Here is a 16,408-nt window from a genome sequence, read left to right as displayed (position 1 = left end):
GGGAGGGGAGGAGAAGAGAAAAAAAAAAAAGAAAAAGATTGTCTCATGGTGTGTGGTGCTCAACTCAATTGATATATCTACAGCGCAATCCCTACACCTAAGGCATAGGGAACAGAAAAGGGAGCAGAAAGATTCTAAGAGCCAGAGAACCTGGATGCCAACTTTGAGATAGTGCCTTCTAGACACGACAGGGATGCTTCATTCATGAAATCTCAGCAATATGGTTGCCTGTGTAAGACCAACACAGTGACCACACCAGTTGACATGCCAATATGGATGGGGAACATTTCATGACACCCCACCTCTAGATGAAGAGCTGCAGGCAGTCAGTGGCTGCTAAGGGAGGGGCAATCCGTTTTCTCCAGGGACAAGCCTCCAATATGTTATCTAATCCTAAATGGTCAACCCTGAACACATGTACATATGGGCAACACTAATTGGACTAAGTAGTGTGTGTGTGTGTGTGTGTGTGTGTGTGTGTGTGTGTGTGTACACCAGTAATTATAGAAGAGGTCATGAATTCAAGAGGGGTTTGGGGCAAAACTGCATGGTTGGTGAAAGAGGCCAGCCTTCCCCAATAGAGGACCCATCTTCTGTCAGGGCTATCTGAGTAGCTGTGCTCCCTGCTAGAACCTCCAAATACACTCTCAAGACGGGGTGGAGGGACACAGGAAGAATTAGAGGGGGGAGAGGGAAGGGTAGAGATGTATATATAGTATTCATATATGAAATTCTCAAATAAAAAATAAAGAAAAATTCTCTCATAGACTCCAGTTACTGAGATATTAGATATCTTATCTTACCAAGTCTGCCTCTCAACCTTCTTACATTTTTTATATTTGTCACATTTTTTGTTTCTTGCTTATTACATGTTTCATTTATTAAGAATTAACCCAACGCACTTCTCAGCTTTTTCGTTTCTCGCTGTTCCTGTCATTGTGTACTCTTCTTGTTCTTCTGACTGTGGTGCATCTGTGCTGAGAAGACTAATACTATTAATACTAGTATGCATGATTAACCTTGTTTTTCTGGGAGCAGTTTTGTTTTGTTTTGTTTTTTGGTCTTTTTGAGTCAGGGTCTCCCTGTAGCCCCAGGTAACCTGGAACTTGCTATGTAGACCGGGTTAGCCTTGAACTCACAGAGATCTGCCTGCTTCTGCCTCCCCAGTGCTGGGATTAAAGGCATATGCCACCATGCCCAGCCTGGGAATGGTTTTATTGTCCTTTGTTTTTTTTCAGCTTATCCTGAATCTTTTTCATATTTTAGACTTTGCTCATATGTTTTGTGGTCCTTGGTTTTCTGTGCAGTGTAAACCTGAGCAGTATTAGTTCTGACAAGATGTCAGTGTGTTGGAAGGACTTAGTGGCTGTCAGGTGTGGCTGTGGGTGGGAACACCATTACTCTGGGGCATTCCTGAGTGTTCAGTGCTGAATCACTCATGTCTGTGTGATCTGCCTTGGTTCTCCTTTTACAGTATTCTGAGTTCTGTAGGAGGATCCTCTGTCTGGAGTGTGGACTTGGGAGCACATCAATGTTGATGGCTGGAAATGGATCTTTGAATCTTTTAGTTTCCACCTCTTGTCTCATAACCCCCTTTACATGCACCAGACATGATTTAAATTGCACCATCCCTTCATCCATCATTTAGCCACCGTATCTAGTAGTCACCCTTGCTTCCTCTTTCTTCCCCATCCCTCACACAATGTATAGTAAGCATATAGCTCTGACCATAAATCTTTCACATTCTAAGTGCTTTACCTGTGTTTAATCACTTGATTCTCATAATGAACTCAAGGGGAAAATACAGTTGCATCCCCACTTTTCAGATGAGGAACCTAGGCACAGATGAGTTAGAGTCCCATGGAATATATTTGAGGCCATACAGATAATGGCATATCTGGGACTCAACCTCAGTCAGTGTTATAACTTCAGTGTTTTGTTTGGCTTTCCTCTGTCTTAGTAGTATTGGGGTAGAGAGTTGGTGTACATGCATTCAGGTATAATCTTGGACGGAAAGCCTGGTTAGACTGTTGAAACCCGAGGCAACATCTACAAACAGTAGCTTTTGATGTCCTAGAGCCAGGGTTGCTGAGTTCTGTGTTTCGAGTTACCAGCATACAGAGTACTTCAGCATCTGTCATGACTGTTTGTGGTGCTCTGTACCCAGAGTGAAATAAGTCCTCAGAGCCATTCGAACAGCATCTGAATGCCTCGCTTGTCCTAGGACTGACTACATTGCATAGATGATGGATGTTTGCTTATGGTGGAGACAGCCATCCAGAATGGTGGATAACAGAAGGACGAAGATGAGTCCTAACTTCCGATGGCTCCTATCAGTACTTACTCTTCTACACCTGATAATGCAAATAAATAGTCAGAAGAGGGGTAAGTACATCAGACTTGCAGAAAATGAGCAAGCCTGTTTTATTTTTGTTTTGACTGTAAAGTAGTTTTGTTTCTGTCTTGACCTCAGGATTTTGCTGGTTAAAATACATTTCTCTGTAATACGTTTTCTAAATACTTTAAATTTCTTTTTTTAAATACCCTTGAAGATATATGAAAATACTCTTGCCATGTAAAAATAGCAAAACATAATTTACATACAGTAATAGTCATTGCTTTAGGATACAGCTCTCTGAGTTTTGACAACACACAGTTGCTTTGCACAGCATTATCAAGATCTGGCTCTGTCCCAGCACACAAAAATGGCCCATGTGCCTCCGTAGCCAATTCTTCCACCCCACCTAGCCAGCACTGCTGCTTTCTCTCTCAAACTTTGTCTTTTTTAGAATGTTTCATAAATGAAATCTAAATATCTTTCAGTGTGTTTTTGTATCTTATTTAAGAACATTAAAAATGTTTATGCACATGCTGACCAGCTCATTTCCGTGAAGAACGCTACTATTATCCTGCCGCCCCTTGGCTTCTTTTTTATGTTTCTGTAATTAAACATCCATTCCCCCAAGATCACTGAGTAAATAACTTTATTATTATTATAGTTGCTGATTTTCTAATGTGTTTCTGTTTTTTCTCATATATTTATAATATTGCAACAGGGTGTCTCATGCCCCAATCCATAAAGATAATAATGACTTTCTTTGTAGATATTTGTAGAGTCTGAAGTGTTTTTACAGCTTTCCCCTCCAGCTTCCTTTTCCTTCCTTCCTCCCCTTTTCCTCCCTACCTTCCCTCCTCCCTTTTCTCCCCCTCCCTCTTCCCTTTCCCCTTTCTAGCCCCCCTTTCCCTTTGTTCTCCCCATTCCCCTCGTTCCCCTCTTCTGCACCCTCTTCCTTTCTTTTCACTTTCTGCACAGGGCAACTTTCTGCATGTATAGTGTCCTGTGTTCCATTAAGTAGTGTCATTGTTTAAATGTGAATAAGGACTTTTAGAATTGTGAGCTTTGGACTTATTTGTTTCTTTTCTGTTGTTTAAGCCCACACATACAAAAATGTTTCCATAGACTGGTGTGCATTCATTGCTTTTTGAGTATAATCTGTTTCACAACTATCGAAGCTGTTATAGGTTCCTGTGGAGGGGTAGTCTGGTCCAGGCAGTGAAGCAGAAGTGGATAGACATGTTTGTGGATGTGGGGTGCACTTGGTTTTTTTCTCGGATTTTTTTTTTTCCACCATAAATGGAGCTCTTGTAAATGGGGCTCATGGAAATTCAAGAATGCTGGAATTCCTGCATTTCCTCTTGCCTCATCACTGAATCTGTAGTTCAATTACTTCTTCAGTTTCTCTTATTTGCCTAGAAGTGATTTTATTTTTTTTTCCCTTAACACGGGTCTCACTGTGTAGTCTTAGCTGGCCTGGAATGCAGTGTAGACTAAGCTGGCCTTGAACTCACAGAGATCTCCAAGTGTTGGGATTAAAGGCATGTGTCACCAACACCCAGTTGGAAGTGATATTTTTTATAGCAGTCCAAACCTAAGATATTGACCAGTTGGCTCACTTTCATTATTTACCCTTTACCCTTTAACTCAACATAAACACACACACACACACACAGCCTCAAGTTACAAAAATAACTGAAGGCAGTAGCAGCCCATGACTGAGATTCTTCATGGCGAATATGGCCCTCTGGTGCTTAGCACTAAGATAGTTTGACCCTCACAGGACTGCATGTTCTGTGTTGTGTGTGGACATGTGCATATGTTTTATTTCTCCTCCTTCAGGGGTACTTCGAGATTTGAAATGTACAACTAACAATTTACAAGTGTGGGACTGTGCTTGGAAAGCACCCCTTGGAGCCAGCCATGGAACTGTTAATGAAGTTTGCATTGAAGACAGGTAATGAAATACTAAGATTCACCTGTAGCTGTACCCCAGAGGTTCTTTATTGCTCATTCTAGAATATGACAGTTTTCTTCCTGGAATTGTAAATGACATTTAAACTCAATTTTCTACTTCTTAAATATTCCAAGTTTTAAATTAGTCAAGATAGAAACAAACTCTTCTAGCCAAAAGTTTTGTTTCCTTTGTTGTGGAAAGTGAATGTGGAACATACCCACAGTATGCTGATCTGCTATGGGAGCTTTTGCTGATAAAACCAGTGTCTCTCTACGGCAGATTGAAATTTGTGCCTAATAGACAGAGTCAGTGACAGCCACTCCATACGCAGGCCTTGACTCCCATGGAGGTAGTCTGGATGTAGGTAGTTCAGGACTGGCATCGCTACTGACGGCCTTGTACTTTTCATCTGTTTCTTCACTTTCTTTCACCTGGAATCTCATGGTTCAAGGTGATAGGAGCAGTCTTCACATCTGCATGTGAAGAAGCAAGCCGAGAAAGGAAGGGTACTTTTCTGTTTAAAAGACTTAAATCCCACAAAACGCCTAGGCTGACATTGAACAGCATCCAGTCAAACCTGGCTCCCTAAAAGGTTGGGAAAGAAGCACTCCTATCTGGCAATATGCCTGGTAAGCACTGGGTTCATGTTAGTAAGGAAAAGGGTGAAATGAACCTTAGGAGGCAGGGGCAAGCTTTTACATGACCTTATGTCTCAAGTAGTCTTCGGTGGACTCTTCTGCCTAGAGTAGAGGCCTGAACAGCTGCGTTTTCCTAATTCCAGCAGAACACTGAGTTGCTTAGCAAAGCCAGACAAGTGTCAGAGACTTTATCACCAAGTCTTACTATGCTAACAAGTGGTCCTGATGTAAATTGGCCTAATATATGTTCAAGCACAATCAAATGTAGCATACATTTATTGAGCATTATAAGCATTGGAGTGATTTTTCAGGCATGAGAAACCAGGTTTTGTTGCAGGAACAGCCTACAGACATTTATCCTTATATCTTGCTTGTGCAAATAAAAGACTTTTTCCTGCTTATGTTTGGGTATTAGCTGGGATTTCTATCCTCAGCTTCTCCTAAGGCTCCAGGTATTATGAGGTTTCTGGAAGGGGAAGAGAAGGAACACAACCTGTGCTGGCTTTTAAAGCTTTCTTCTTGAAGTAGGTAACTGTGACTTTGACTCCTTTCTCTGGCCACATAATATGTGAGCCACATGGCCATACCTTGCTTCAAAGGGGCATGGGACAGGCTTACCTTGATTCCAGGAGGGGAGATTCTGATAATTTCGGTTAATAGCATGAATGCTGGCCTTAGCACCATGGGAGGAAAATTAGTTCCAGCTAACCAGGAGCACACAGCAAACAGCAACGGTGCTCTGGGTGGCTTGTTGTTAGATATGTGACATGAAGTGCAAAGGAGGGGAGACCAGAGAGTAGCAGGCTGAGAGTATGGGTACAATGGCTTAAACTAAGAAAATGCGATTTGGAGAATTCTGATGGTTTCAGGTCATGAGGTTGAAGAAGTGAGCCAGGCGGGTGAAGTTTGAAGTCGTGAACAAATGCTGAGAGGCTATGCTCAGTGCTGGGTGACAGCTGAGGTACAAGAGGTCTGGAAGGTTCCTTTTTGTGCTAATTAATATTTTAATGAGAAATTAGATATTAGTAAAAAAGAATATAAACACAGTCCATAGGGATACAAAGGGCTGTGAAACTGAAGAGGAAAATGCTGTTTGTCTTTGAGACTTTTTGTCTAGAAGGGGCCTAGAAGCATTTCAAAGCCAAATTTGTTAAAATGAACCCTGAGTCCAGGCAGAACAGTGGGCAAGATTGTGGGCCTGTGCAAAAGGGCCGCTAAGTCTAGTTTCATCTATCAGCTTCGATTGAGCCCTGCTCCTAGTATGAGGCACTATGATGGTCATGGTCCTGAGTGTTGGGTGTGAAGGGAACAGAGCATATAGAAATGAGGCTGCTCTGAGAATCTAAGGTAGGGTTTAGACCGAGTGCTAAAACTACAAGGTTCTGAAATAATTGCCTCTGCATACTCTCTGTATTTTCAGGTAGTCTAGTAATTTTCCTACCAATACCCTGATAAAACTACCATTAGCCTCTTTTTGTTTTGTCTTGGCATATAGTACAACCCAACATGCTTTTGCATATAAAAAAGCATAAGGTATTTTCCAGTATATTATGCTAATCAGGTTTTATGAAAATGATACTGTTTTTATATGGTGTGGTGGTTTGAATGAAAATGTCCCCCATAGGCTCCAAGTACTTGGACATTTTTGTCCCCAGTTGGTGGTGCTGTTTTGGGAGGTCTTAGAAGGTGTGCCAATCCTGGAGGAAACACATCACTGGAGGCGGCCTTAGAGAGTTCTTAAGCCTTGCCAGATCTCACGTCCTTCTCTTGCTTCCTGTGTCTGCTTGAAGATGCAGCACTTAGCTTCTGTTCCTCTTCCAGACACCTCTGCCACCATGCCTCCCGCCATGATGGCATCTTGCCCCTTTTGGAACCGTAAGCTTAAATAAACTCTTCCTTCTATAAATTGCTTTGGTCAGTGTTTCTATCATAGCAACAGAAAAGTAACTAATACATATGGCTAAAATTTTCTTTCTTTTTTTTTTTTAAGACAGCGTCTTTTTATTTTACAGCTGGCCTGGAACTCGCTACGTAGACCAGGCTGGCCTCGATCTTACAGAGATCTGCCTGCCTCTGCCTCCTAACTGCTGGGATTAGAGAGGTGTGTGCCATCATGCCCAGCTTAAAATTTTGTTTCTTTTATTATAGATTCCATTCATGCCATCGATTAGAGAAAACAAACATTAAAATTCCAGCTCTTTCACCTGGTGATCATGAAGTAACAATAAATTATCTACATGGTTTTGAAAGTTCTCCAAGTAAATTCATACTAAATGAAAAAAATGTTTGTAAGTATTTGAAAAAAAATTTATTCATTACTATTGGTGTTTCCCTTTATTTATTTATTTATTTTTTTTGAGGCAGGATCTTTCTGTGTAGTTCAGGCTGGCCTTGAATTTATCATCTTCCAGCCTTAACCTCTGAGGACTGGGAGTGTGTGTGTGTGTGTGTGTGTGTGTGTGTGTGTGTGTGTGTGTCTCCATGCCCAGTTAGAAATTAATTTTAAAATAGAACAATGTCACTGGTAGTACTTTGATGCTATGAAGTTGCCCCAAACCTATGGTTCTTTGAATCTCATTTATACTAATGCTTTCATTCCTTCAGGATCCTTGTTGAGGAAGGACATAAATAGGTTTTCCACTCAATCAAAGTAGACATCCCAGAATTGAACATCCTTCCCTCACTTGGTTACTCCTCTCGCTCTCTTTGCCTCTTCCATTCTTGCACACACCCATTTCTCAGGTGGACTTTACTCTGGGAATATAGGCTCTGACTGCCTCAGAGGAGACCCCATCCATTCTTCACTCAAACTTGGGCAGGCTGTATTTTTTTGTGGCAGTTTCTCTCAATTGAACTCATAGTTCAGTGTGTGTTAGATGTTTACCATGTGTCTTTTCCATAGGAAATGGGTTCTGTGAGGGAAGGGACAAGGACTTTGTCTTCTTCACAGAGCACATGGCCTAGTGCTGTACAGGTCACAGGCATTTGGCAAGTTTCCAAGTGAATATCTAGGACCATGCTACCAGCATATAGGAAGCATGCGGCCACTCAGGCTGACAGAGATGGAACATTGACTTCCATAGGACTTATAAGCCCTGAATCCTCTTGACTCACATGGTTAGCAAGGAGGTTTGTTAATTTCTGACCATGGCCACAGGATGATGTGGTAATATTATGATGACTGCCTTAACAGCAAGGAGAGAAAATAAAATTAACTTGATTTGTTTAGTTATATCGAGTGGTTATGTATTGGGCAAGATTGATGCCATCCCTGACATTTAAAAGAACAAATAAGCTGTCCAGAAATAATACTCGCTTTCTGGCTAAAGCAGGTAAAGTATTTGCCATGCAGGCCTGGCAACTTGAGTTCTGTCCCCAGAGCCCACATAAAGGTGAAGGAAAGAATCCATTCACAAGGTTGTCCTCTGACATCCACACACATGCTGGTTTTTTTTTTTTTTTTTTTTTTTTTTTTTTTTTTTTTTTTTTTTGTGTGTGTGTGTGTGTGTGTGTGTAAAATATGTGTGTGGGAGTATGCTTTACCTACTAATACTTTTTTAAAAATTCCTTTCCATCTGGAAAATTCTGAGTTTCTAGAAAGCAAGCTAAAATTATTCTCAGATGTCTATTTTAACTCAAAAGTAGATCAGATGCCAGTTCTTGGGGACTTGGGGGCAACTTATATTTCTACTATGAAAAGAAAGAAAGAATTTTTTTTTTTAATTTTATAAATCCTTTGGTTGTCACTGTCTCTTGCTCTTCTGTGACTTGTGTTTTGTAGTTGCCCACCTGCTAAAGTGTAAACGACATGGACTTTTGAGGGAGTGAGACATTTTAATGGTCACAGTTCAGGATGCCCATTTCATCGTGTTTCAGTTAACTATGTTGTCACATTTGGAATTACACCCTCACGCTTGGAAGCCTCTAACTCTCTCCTGGTCACACTGGCATCTGAACTTCCCCTGTCCTGGCACCAGATCCACTGCCTCTCATTTGTCCATCTACTCATTTCCCACGCAGCCTCGACTTCCATCTTCCCCAGTGAAGCATCTTCATGTGCCTCTATAGCTATGGTAGCCAACTTTATTATACAGTGCAGATGGTAAATCCACTCATTCTAGATCATGTACTAGCCCTAAACATTTTATATATAGCCAGGATATAGTTGCTTTGTTCACCAAATTTTAGTAAAATCAAATTTTGTGGACTTACTTCGGTTCCAATACTTAGGTGAATAATGGTTTGCTGGCCAGCCTGCTTCGGAACGTTTATTCCTGCAGTTTCTCACTTACTATGACTTTATTTATTGGCCCTTGAGCTTCATGGGAAATGACTAGAAGTGAGAAGAGAAAGGGCACATCTCTGGCTTTCTTCTAACTTTCCCTTGCATGCCTGTCACTTGAGGAAGAATCTTGCAAGAGCACCTGCATCTCTCAGTCTTTCACCAGAGCCTGTGTTTGCAGGCAAGATCATGCTCGTACCTTGTTTCCCACTGTTGTGAAGTTTTCAGTAATTGCCCACTCCTTGTGGCAGGGACATGTGAAGATGGATACATCACTGTTCCTGCTGCCTCTCTGCAGTGTACAGGTTTCCCTTGGGACATGCCTGAGTTCTGACATGGCTCGCCTCCTACTTTCTGTAATTCAGCTTCAGAGCCACAGCCTCCTCAGACCTCTTCCAGTGCTCACAGTTCCACGTCCTCACCCCTGCCTGTGGGCTGCTCTCGTCCTCTTCCCCGAGCTGGCTTATTTGGCCTGGATGTGTTCCTTCATAGTTCTGTGACCCTACTTTTTCTCCGGTTTCTTTCTAATTGTAGACCATTCCATCTCTGCATTCTTACTGCTGTGGCTGACTCCTTCAGGGTGCAGTTGTTAATTGTAGCCCGTAAAGTAAGCTTTGGTGTTTTATGTATGTGTCCCCTTTTCCCCCTCCATGCCAAACAGCAAGCCCCTCCGGAGTCTGCACTGTGGTTCTGGTACTTTGCTGTCCTCACAGATGCCTGCAGAATGCTCTGTTCTCCTTCCCTAGGGCTGCCATCCACACTCAGCCTTCTACGTCTGTCATGGCTCTTGATGTCTTTTGCGTTTCTCTTCACAGTGAAGCCTTCATTCCTCTGATCCTGTCATTTCTTCAGAGCAGATTTTTGTCCTTTTCCGTGTTCGGGATCATAAAGCACAGCTAGCATTTCTCTAGCACTCTCTTTGCCATCTGCTTATCTCTCTCAGACCCCTGCAGACTGTGCCCATGTCTACACTGCTGTACCAGCCTTTCTGAGCTCCTTCTCTCCTGCCCTCCTTCACCATTAGCCTTTGGCTTCCACACTCAGTGCCTTAATCATTAGGATAGTCTCCTGCTATTTAATAGCATCCATACTGGGACTAGCTCATTGAGTTCTTTAGGTGGGTGGTGTCCCCTCATCTGAAGGGTTCTGCTGCTGCGAGAAGCTGTGAGAAAGAACACAGGACCTTTCCCAGTGGAGGCTTGCCATGTGTTATCATTTTCTTAGGCTCAACCTGTTGCCAACCCTGCAAGCTCTTTGCCTGCTTCCTTGCAGGTCTCTGACCAGGTGACACTAGAGTGTTACTATTTGCAGTAGGAAATGTGTCATGGATGTGAAACAGCCAACTCACAATTTTCAAGTCTGGCTCATTAATCACTGGGCATTGTCTGAACAGATAAATACCTCTCTGTCCTTTTTCCAGTAACAGGTTCACAAGTTTGCTTTTAATTCTGGAGTGTTGATTTTTGGTCAGAAGGAATAGTGTAGAAGTCACTGATTAATCCAAGTACAGTGTGAAAAACCATTGCATATTTGACTGAGTTGTTGCTTTTTCCCCTTTTTAAAGCCTTGATTCCAGACCCTCCTGAGATCTTGAATCTGTCTGCTGACTTCCCGACCTCCACATTACACCTGAAGTGGAATGACAAGGGTTCTGCTTTCCCACCCCACTCAGATGCCGTCTGGGAAATTAAAGTTCTACGGAAGCCGAGTATGGAGCTTGTAAAATTAGTGAGTTTGAACCCAAATGCATTTTTTCCTCTATAACATTCAAGAAACCAAATAATTTTTAAAAACTTCTAAGGTGGTATCAATGAATTTGGGGGTTGTTAAAAAAGTACATCACATACCTTTCAGGGTTCATTACAAACTATATGCTTGAGCAGAGGCCAAAAAAAAAAAACAAAACAAAACAAAAAAAAACCCCAAACAACAACAACTATATTCTGTGATTAGAGAAGCATTTGTGGGCTAATGAAATAGCTCAGCAGGTAAAAGTGCTTGCCACACAGCCTGGCTACCTGAGTTTCATCCCTGGAACCCATGGTGGAAGGAGAGAACTGAATCCTAAAAATTGTCCTCTAATCTCCACATGCATATTGTGGCATGTGTGCTCACATTCGCATGTAGACACATACGATAATAATAAAGGTTAAAGTAAAAATTTAAGAAATTAAGGAAGACATATTCCCTGATTCCATCACTCAAACATAGTAAATATCTAGTTTTTTAAATCCATATGCCTTTATATAAATCAAATGAAAGCCTACTTTTATTTTATTACATTTATTTAATATTGTACATAAAATATTTTAAACAATCAGTAAGCTTGAATTTATCAGTCTGAAATAACATTGTTATGTTTAGTATCTCTCCGTAATATGTGAGTGGTTTTCTGTGACTTACATTTAGTTTTACTCTTAATCTAAGATTTCATAAGGAATAGCTATGAAAAGTTGGACAGGTGACATGTGAATACTGGGATAATGAAAGTGGTCAACCATTAATTAAAGGAACTGTTATTCCGAAACCATATGGCTTGTTGCCACATAAGCTGGTAAAGGTAAGGTGGTAATCTGCTTTTAGAAAGAATTTCTATATGAGGAAATAACAACAAACCTCAAAGGAAAATAGAAAAAGAACAGACTCACAATGGGAAAGGAGAGGGAAGATGACCCAGGTCCATAGTAATTGTGATACTTTAATTTACAATGATGTATTACTAAGTGAATATTTTTAGGTGAGAATTATTATAAAATGATAGCATCGTATTTTCAAAACGAGAGCTGTCATTCTGTAATAGTTTAACCATCAGGAATGCTAGGTATTAGCGTTTCGTTTAAGGCACTTATTGTCATAGCCATAGAAACTGCATCCCATTCAGCTAAAGACAGGTAGGCAGGAGGCTCTGAGCTGTTTTATATGGCCCTCCCTTATTTCCCATTTGTCTTTCTTTAGGTACAAATTTGTTTTTTGTTTATGTGTTTTGTCCAGCTGTAACTTGCTAGTGCTAGGATTACAGGAGTGCACCACTGTGTTTGGTTGTTTAATTCTTTCAACTGATTTTTTTTCATTTTTTTATCCATTTTTCCAAATAGCATACTTAACATTGCTATTTCTTGACTTACAGTAGTCTTTAGAGTTTGGAGCAGTGTTTTGTTAATTGCCCTAAAGGAGGATGAGAATTCTTCCCTCTTTCCCTTCTCAGCGCACTCATATTCTCAGGCACCATCTCCCTGCTCTCTTCCCCTCTTTCTTTATTTCCCACCTCAGCTTCCTGTCTGCTTCAAGTAGAGTTGAACTATTACAGTGTTTGGTAGAGCAGTGCTCATAATATAGTTACATGAATTCACAGCTTTTTGTAAAACTTACATTGCCTTTTACTCAGTTTTATTTATTTCTGTGTTTAATTCCATCTTAAATTCTCCTCAGGCTGTATGAATCTCTTTGAAATGCTTCAATTTACTAGGTAGTTTCTCTGTTTATCTTTGCATTTAAGTCACTCTTGAGGCTCTCAGGCTGACCTTTCTCGAACAGACATGGATGACATTTATATTGCACAGAGTGGTAAATTGCTGAGGCAGGCAGGTAGCCAGAGGTGTGACAAGGGCTCCAACAGTCTCAGCCCTTCCAGGCACCACTAAGTTTGGAGGGATTAGTGTGTTGGTAAACCTGGAACCTGTTCAAGATTGACTACAGTGTCTGTCAGCTCAGTTGTCAGGAAGCTATGATGCAAGGGTCTCTGTCATCCAGGGTATTCTGTATGCCTTCTTATGGTGAATCTTTCTCCAAAGTCTTATCTTCCTCTTATTTCTGGATTCTGGTGGAAACACATATTTGTGTAGCTATTTGCTATTGTAGCTAATCTCTGCTATGTGTAATAGCTAGCTAATAGATATAATCTTTTTTAAACTTTAATTTTCAAAACATTAAAAAAAGCTTGCCAACTTCTGTTTCAGAAAAGATGATGACAATTAGAACTTTCATGTGTTACTGTTGGAGGCATGAAATGCTACCATTAAGAGCACTGAGAACTGCATGTCCTGTGTGGGATTGCTAGCTTAGCTGCATGTAGACTCACAAGCTGGAAAGCCTTATTGAAGTTTTGAAGGCAGCATTCTGTGTACCGTAATGTGGATATATCTTCATCTATTCTGTTGTACATTTAGTAGCCGCTTTTAGTCTAACCCATCTCCTTAGGAACTTGTTTTGTTTCTATTTTTCAATTCTCTATTTTTTCCTTTCTTCTTAGAAATTTTCTTCTTGAGAAACAAGACGTTTAGACTGATTTTCTAAATGTCTTCTCTTTCCTGTTTCTCATCTGCTGCTTGCTCTATTTTCTGTGTGTGGGTCCTCTCTTTGACTTCACTTCTGTGAGATGTAGATCCACTGATTAGTTTTTCTCTTTGAGAATACAGAGATCATTTTCCTAGCAGTGTATTTTCCTAGGTGCTTTGTTGAATGTAACATCCTGTATGGTAATTCAATAGGGCCTAATGTTGATAAGGGAACATAATTGAATAATGATTATTAGACTGACTTTCTTGTTTTGCTTTATAGAAACTGAAGTCATTGAACAAAAGTTCAGACCATTTACTTCTATAGCATTATTCAGCAGGGTGTGATTTTATGTATATGTATATATATGTATTCTGTGAGGATTTTCGTTTTATCCTAAAGAAATGCAGACATATCACTACTTGGAAATAAAATTTTGTGTTTATTTTTAGATGTCGTTCAACACAACTCTGAGTGGTAAAGATATAGTTCACCACTGGAACTGGACATCAGACCTGCCCTTGGAGTGTGCCACTCACTATGTGGGGATTAGAAGGTACATCGACTGTCATCATTTCTCTGGTCGTAAAGAGTGGAGTGACTGGAGCCTCCTGAAGAACATTTCCTGTAAGCTTATATTTAAAGATCTTTGTTTCATATGAGTTATAGTGTTTAAGAGGAAGGGTTAGTGAATGCTTTCAGTTCTCTGAATCCCTGTAGCTACACGAGGGTCACCTGTGGAGCTTCTAAACTGTCAGCCCCAGAAGTATGGATTAAAGAAGTCAAAGATTGGCTCCAGGAGTCTGTACTTTTTTGAAACTTCCTAGGAGAGTTCAAGCTTGAAACTTCACTATCGTAGCCATTGAAGAATAATCAAAAAATACGTATTAGGAGCTATAGAGATGCCTCAGCAGTTAGGAGCTCTTACTCTTTGCTCAGTTCGGTTCTCAGCAGCCATATTGTGGCTCACAATCACCTGTAATTCCAGTTCCAGGAGATCAGATGCCCTCTTCTTTCCAGGTACCAGGAACGCTAGCCATGAGTGTGTGGTGCACATTTGAGTGTGTGGTGCACATTTATACATGCAGTCAAGCACTCATTCACATGTAATAAAAATAAATGTAATTTTTAAATTGTATGTTAGCTGTGTGTGATGGTGTACTCCTTTAATCCCAGCACTCAGGAGACACTTGCAGGTGGATCTCTGTGAGTTCAGGGCCAGCCTGGTCTACATAGAGAGTTCTAGGCCAGCCGGGGTTACAGGGAGACCCTGTCTTAAGACAAAACAAACAAAAAGTTCCCCAAAATTGTATGTTAGTGGAGAGAGAGAGAGAGAGAAAGAGAGAGAGAGAGAGAGAGAGAGAGAGAGAGAGAGAGATTGATTTTAAGTGGTTCTCAATTTCTGGCTCTCAGAGTAGACTCCCAGAGGCTGCATGTTTACTTCACTGAGCATGAGAATATAAAGTCATCTATCCATTAAATAAGAGTCTTATGCAGGTAGAGAGTTCAGGATCATCAGTGACAATAAAATAAGGCCCTGAAAGTAGCTGGCATTCATTGCCAGAGGATACTCTAGTGACAGTACAGTGGACTAGCAGAGCAAGGAAAGGCCAGGTAGGTGAAGGAGGAGAATATGTGGCAGTAGAGCAGAGCAGCGGAAGCACAATAGGACAGCCACGTTTAGAACCGAAAGGAGGACGGAGATGTGAAACACTGGGGAGGCAGAACCAGAATCGGAATCCAGGGACTTTTGGTGGGAGAGAAGGAAAGCCAAAACTATTTGTTCCTTTGGGTAGCTGGGGAGACTGTTCATGGAAGCAGAAAATATATGAACAAGTTGGGTGGGAAATACAGTTTCTTTTCTTTTTTTGGTCTTTTTGAGACAGGGTCTCCCTGTAGCCCGAGCTGGCCTGGATTTGCTATGGAGACCAGGCTGGCCTCGAACTCACGGAGATCCGCCTGCCTCTGCCTCTCAAGTGCCTGGATTAAAGGCATGCACCACCACTCCCAGCCACAGTTTCATTTTTAATATGCCAAGCAAGAGACAAGGAGGTTGGAGATGTCAGTCTGGCATACAGATACAGATACAGAGGTGCTGAAGATGGCCCTTTGAGAACCACAAATACATGTGTGATAAAAGGTCAGCATAACTTTGGGAAAGGGAATAGGGACCATGGACACCCCTCAGAAGGTCTCTTGTCTAAGGATAGAACTGGAGGAAGCCCAGTAGCCTGAGAACTAGGAGTGGCCAAGGAAAGTTCAGTGTTGTGGAACCCAAGACAAGAGAGAGTTTGGAGGAGGACTTTAGGCAACATGCAGAATGGGCCCATGGATTAAGCACCGGATCAGCAGCCACTGTAGAAGAATGACATAGGTAAAAGCCGGCAGCAGTAGAATGAGGAGTAGAGAGGAGTCTACAGATCCTTACATAAAGATTGGCATCTGGGGAGGAGCAGGGGTGTGTGGCCTTAACCTGAAAAGTTATGATTAAGGAAACAACTGCCTTTTGGATGTGGAGTGCTTCCACATATGTTTAGGCTGATGGAAAGTAAGAATCTGTTCTAAATACATAGAATAGTTTTAAAAAATACTTTATTATTTTTTATTTGATGTGTATGAGTGTATTGCCTACATGTATGTAAGTGCTCCCCATGTTGTACAGTGCCCATGGAGGCCAGAAGAGGGTGTTGTATCCTAGAAACAGGAACTGGAGTTATGGATAGTTGTTAGTTGCCATGTGGGTGCTGGCAATCAAACCCTGGTACTCTGTAAGAGCAGACAGTGCTCTTAACTCATAAGCATTTCTCCAGCCCCTAGAATAGTTTTAAAGGAATGAATTTATTTAGTGAATTATTTTCTTGGGGTGTATATTCTGCATGAATGCATAAACCCACTGTTAGACTCCTATGATTTAGATATTG

At 41.2% G+C, this 16,408-nt stretch overlaps 1 protein-coding gene across 2 annotated transcripts in view; it reads left to right on the top strand.

Annotated features, from left to right (window-relative positions):
• Lifr (LIF receptor subunit alpha) overlaps window positions 1-16,408 on the top strand; it is a 113,989-nt gene that overhangs the window by 68,593 nt on the left and 28,988 nt on the right. For both annotated transcript variants that reach the window (XM_008842086.3, XM_029567777.1), the window contains 5 exons: window positions 2,225-2,385; window positions 4,178-4,292; window positions 7,079-7,218; window positions 10,777-10,940; window positions 13,940-14,114. In XM_008842086.3, coding sequence (XP_008840308.1) covers window positions 2,244-2,385; window positions 4,178-4,292; window positions 7,079-7,218; window positions 10,777-10,940; window positions 13,940-14,114 — 736 coding nt within the window. In that variant the 5' untranslated portion in view covers window positions 2,225-2,243. The remainder of the gene's footprint in view (window positions 1-2,224; window positions 2,386-4,177; window positions 4,293-7,078; window positions 7,219-10,776; window positions 10,941-13,939; window positions 14,115-16,408) is intronic.

Source organism: Nannospalax galili, unplaced genomic scaffold (assembly GCF_000622305.1).
Source record: "Nannospalax galili isolate Female #2095 unplaced genomic scaffold, S.galili_v1.0 scaffold139, whole genome shotgun sequence".
NCBI lineage: Eukaryota > Metazoa > Chordata > Mammalia > Rodentia > Spalacidae > Nannospalax > Nannospalax galili.
Note: the sequence above shows the minus strand (reverse complement) of the source record. Positions and strands in the feature narration are given on the sequence as shown.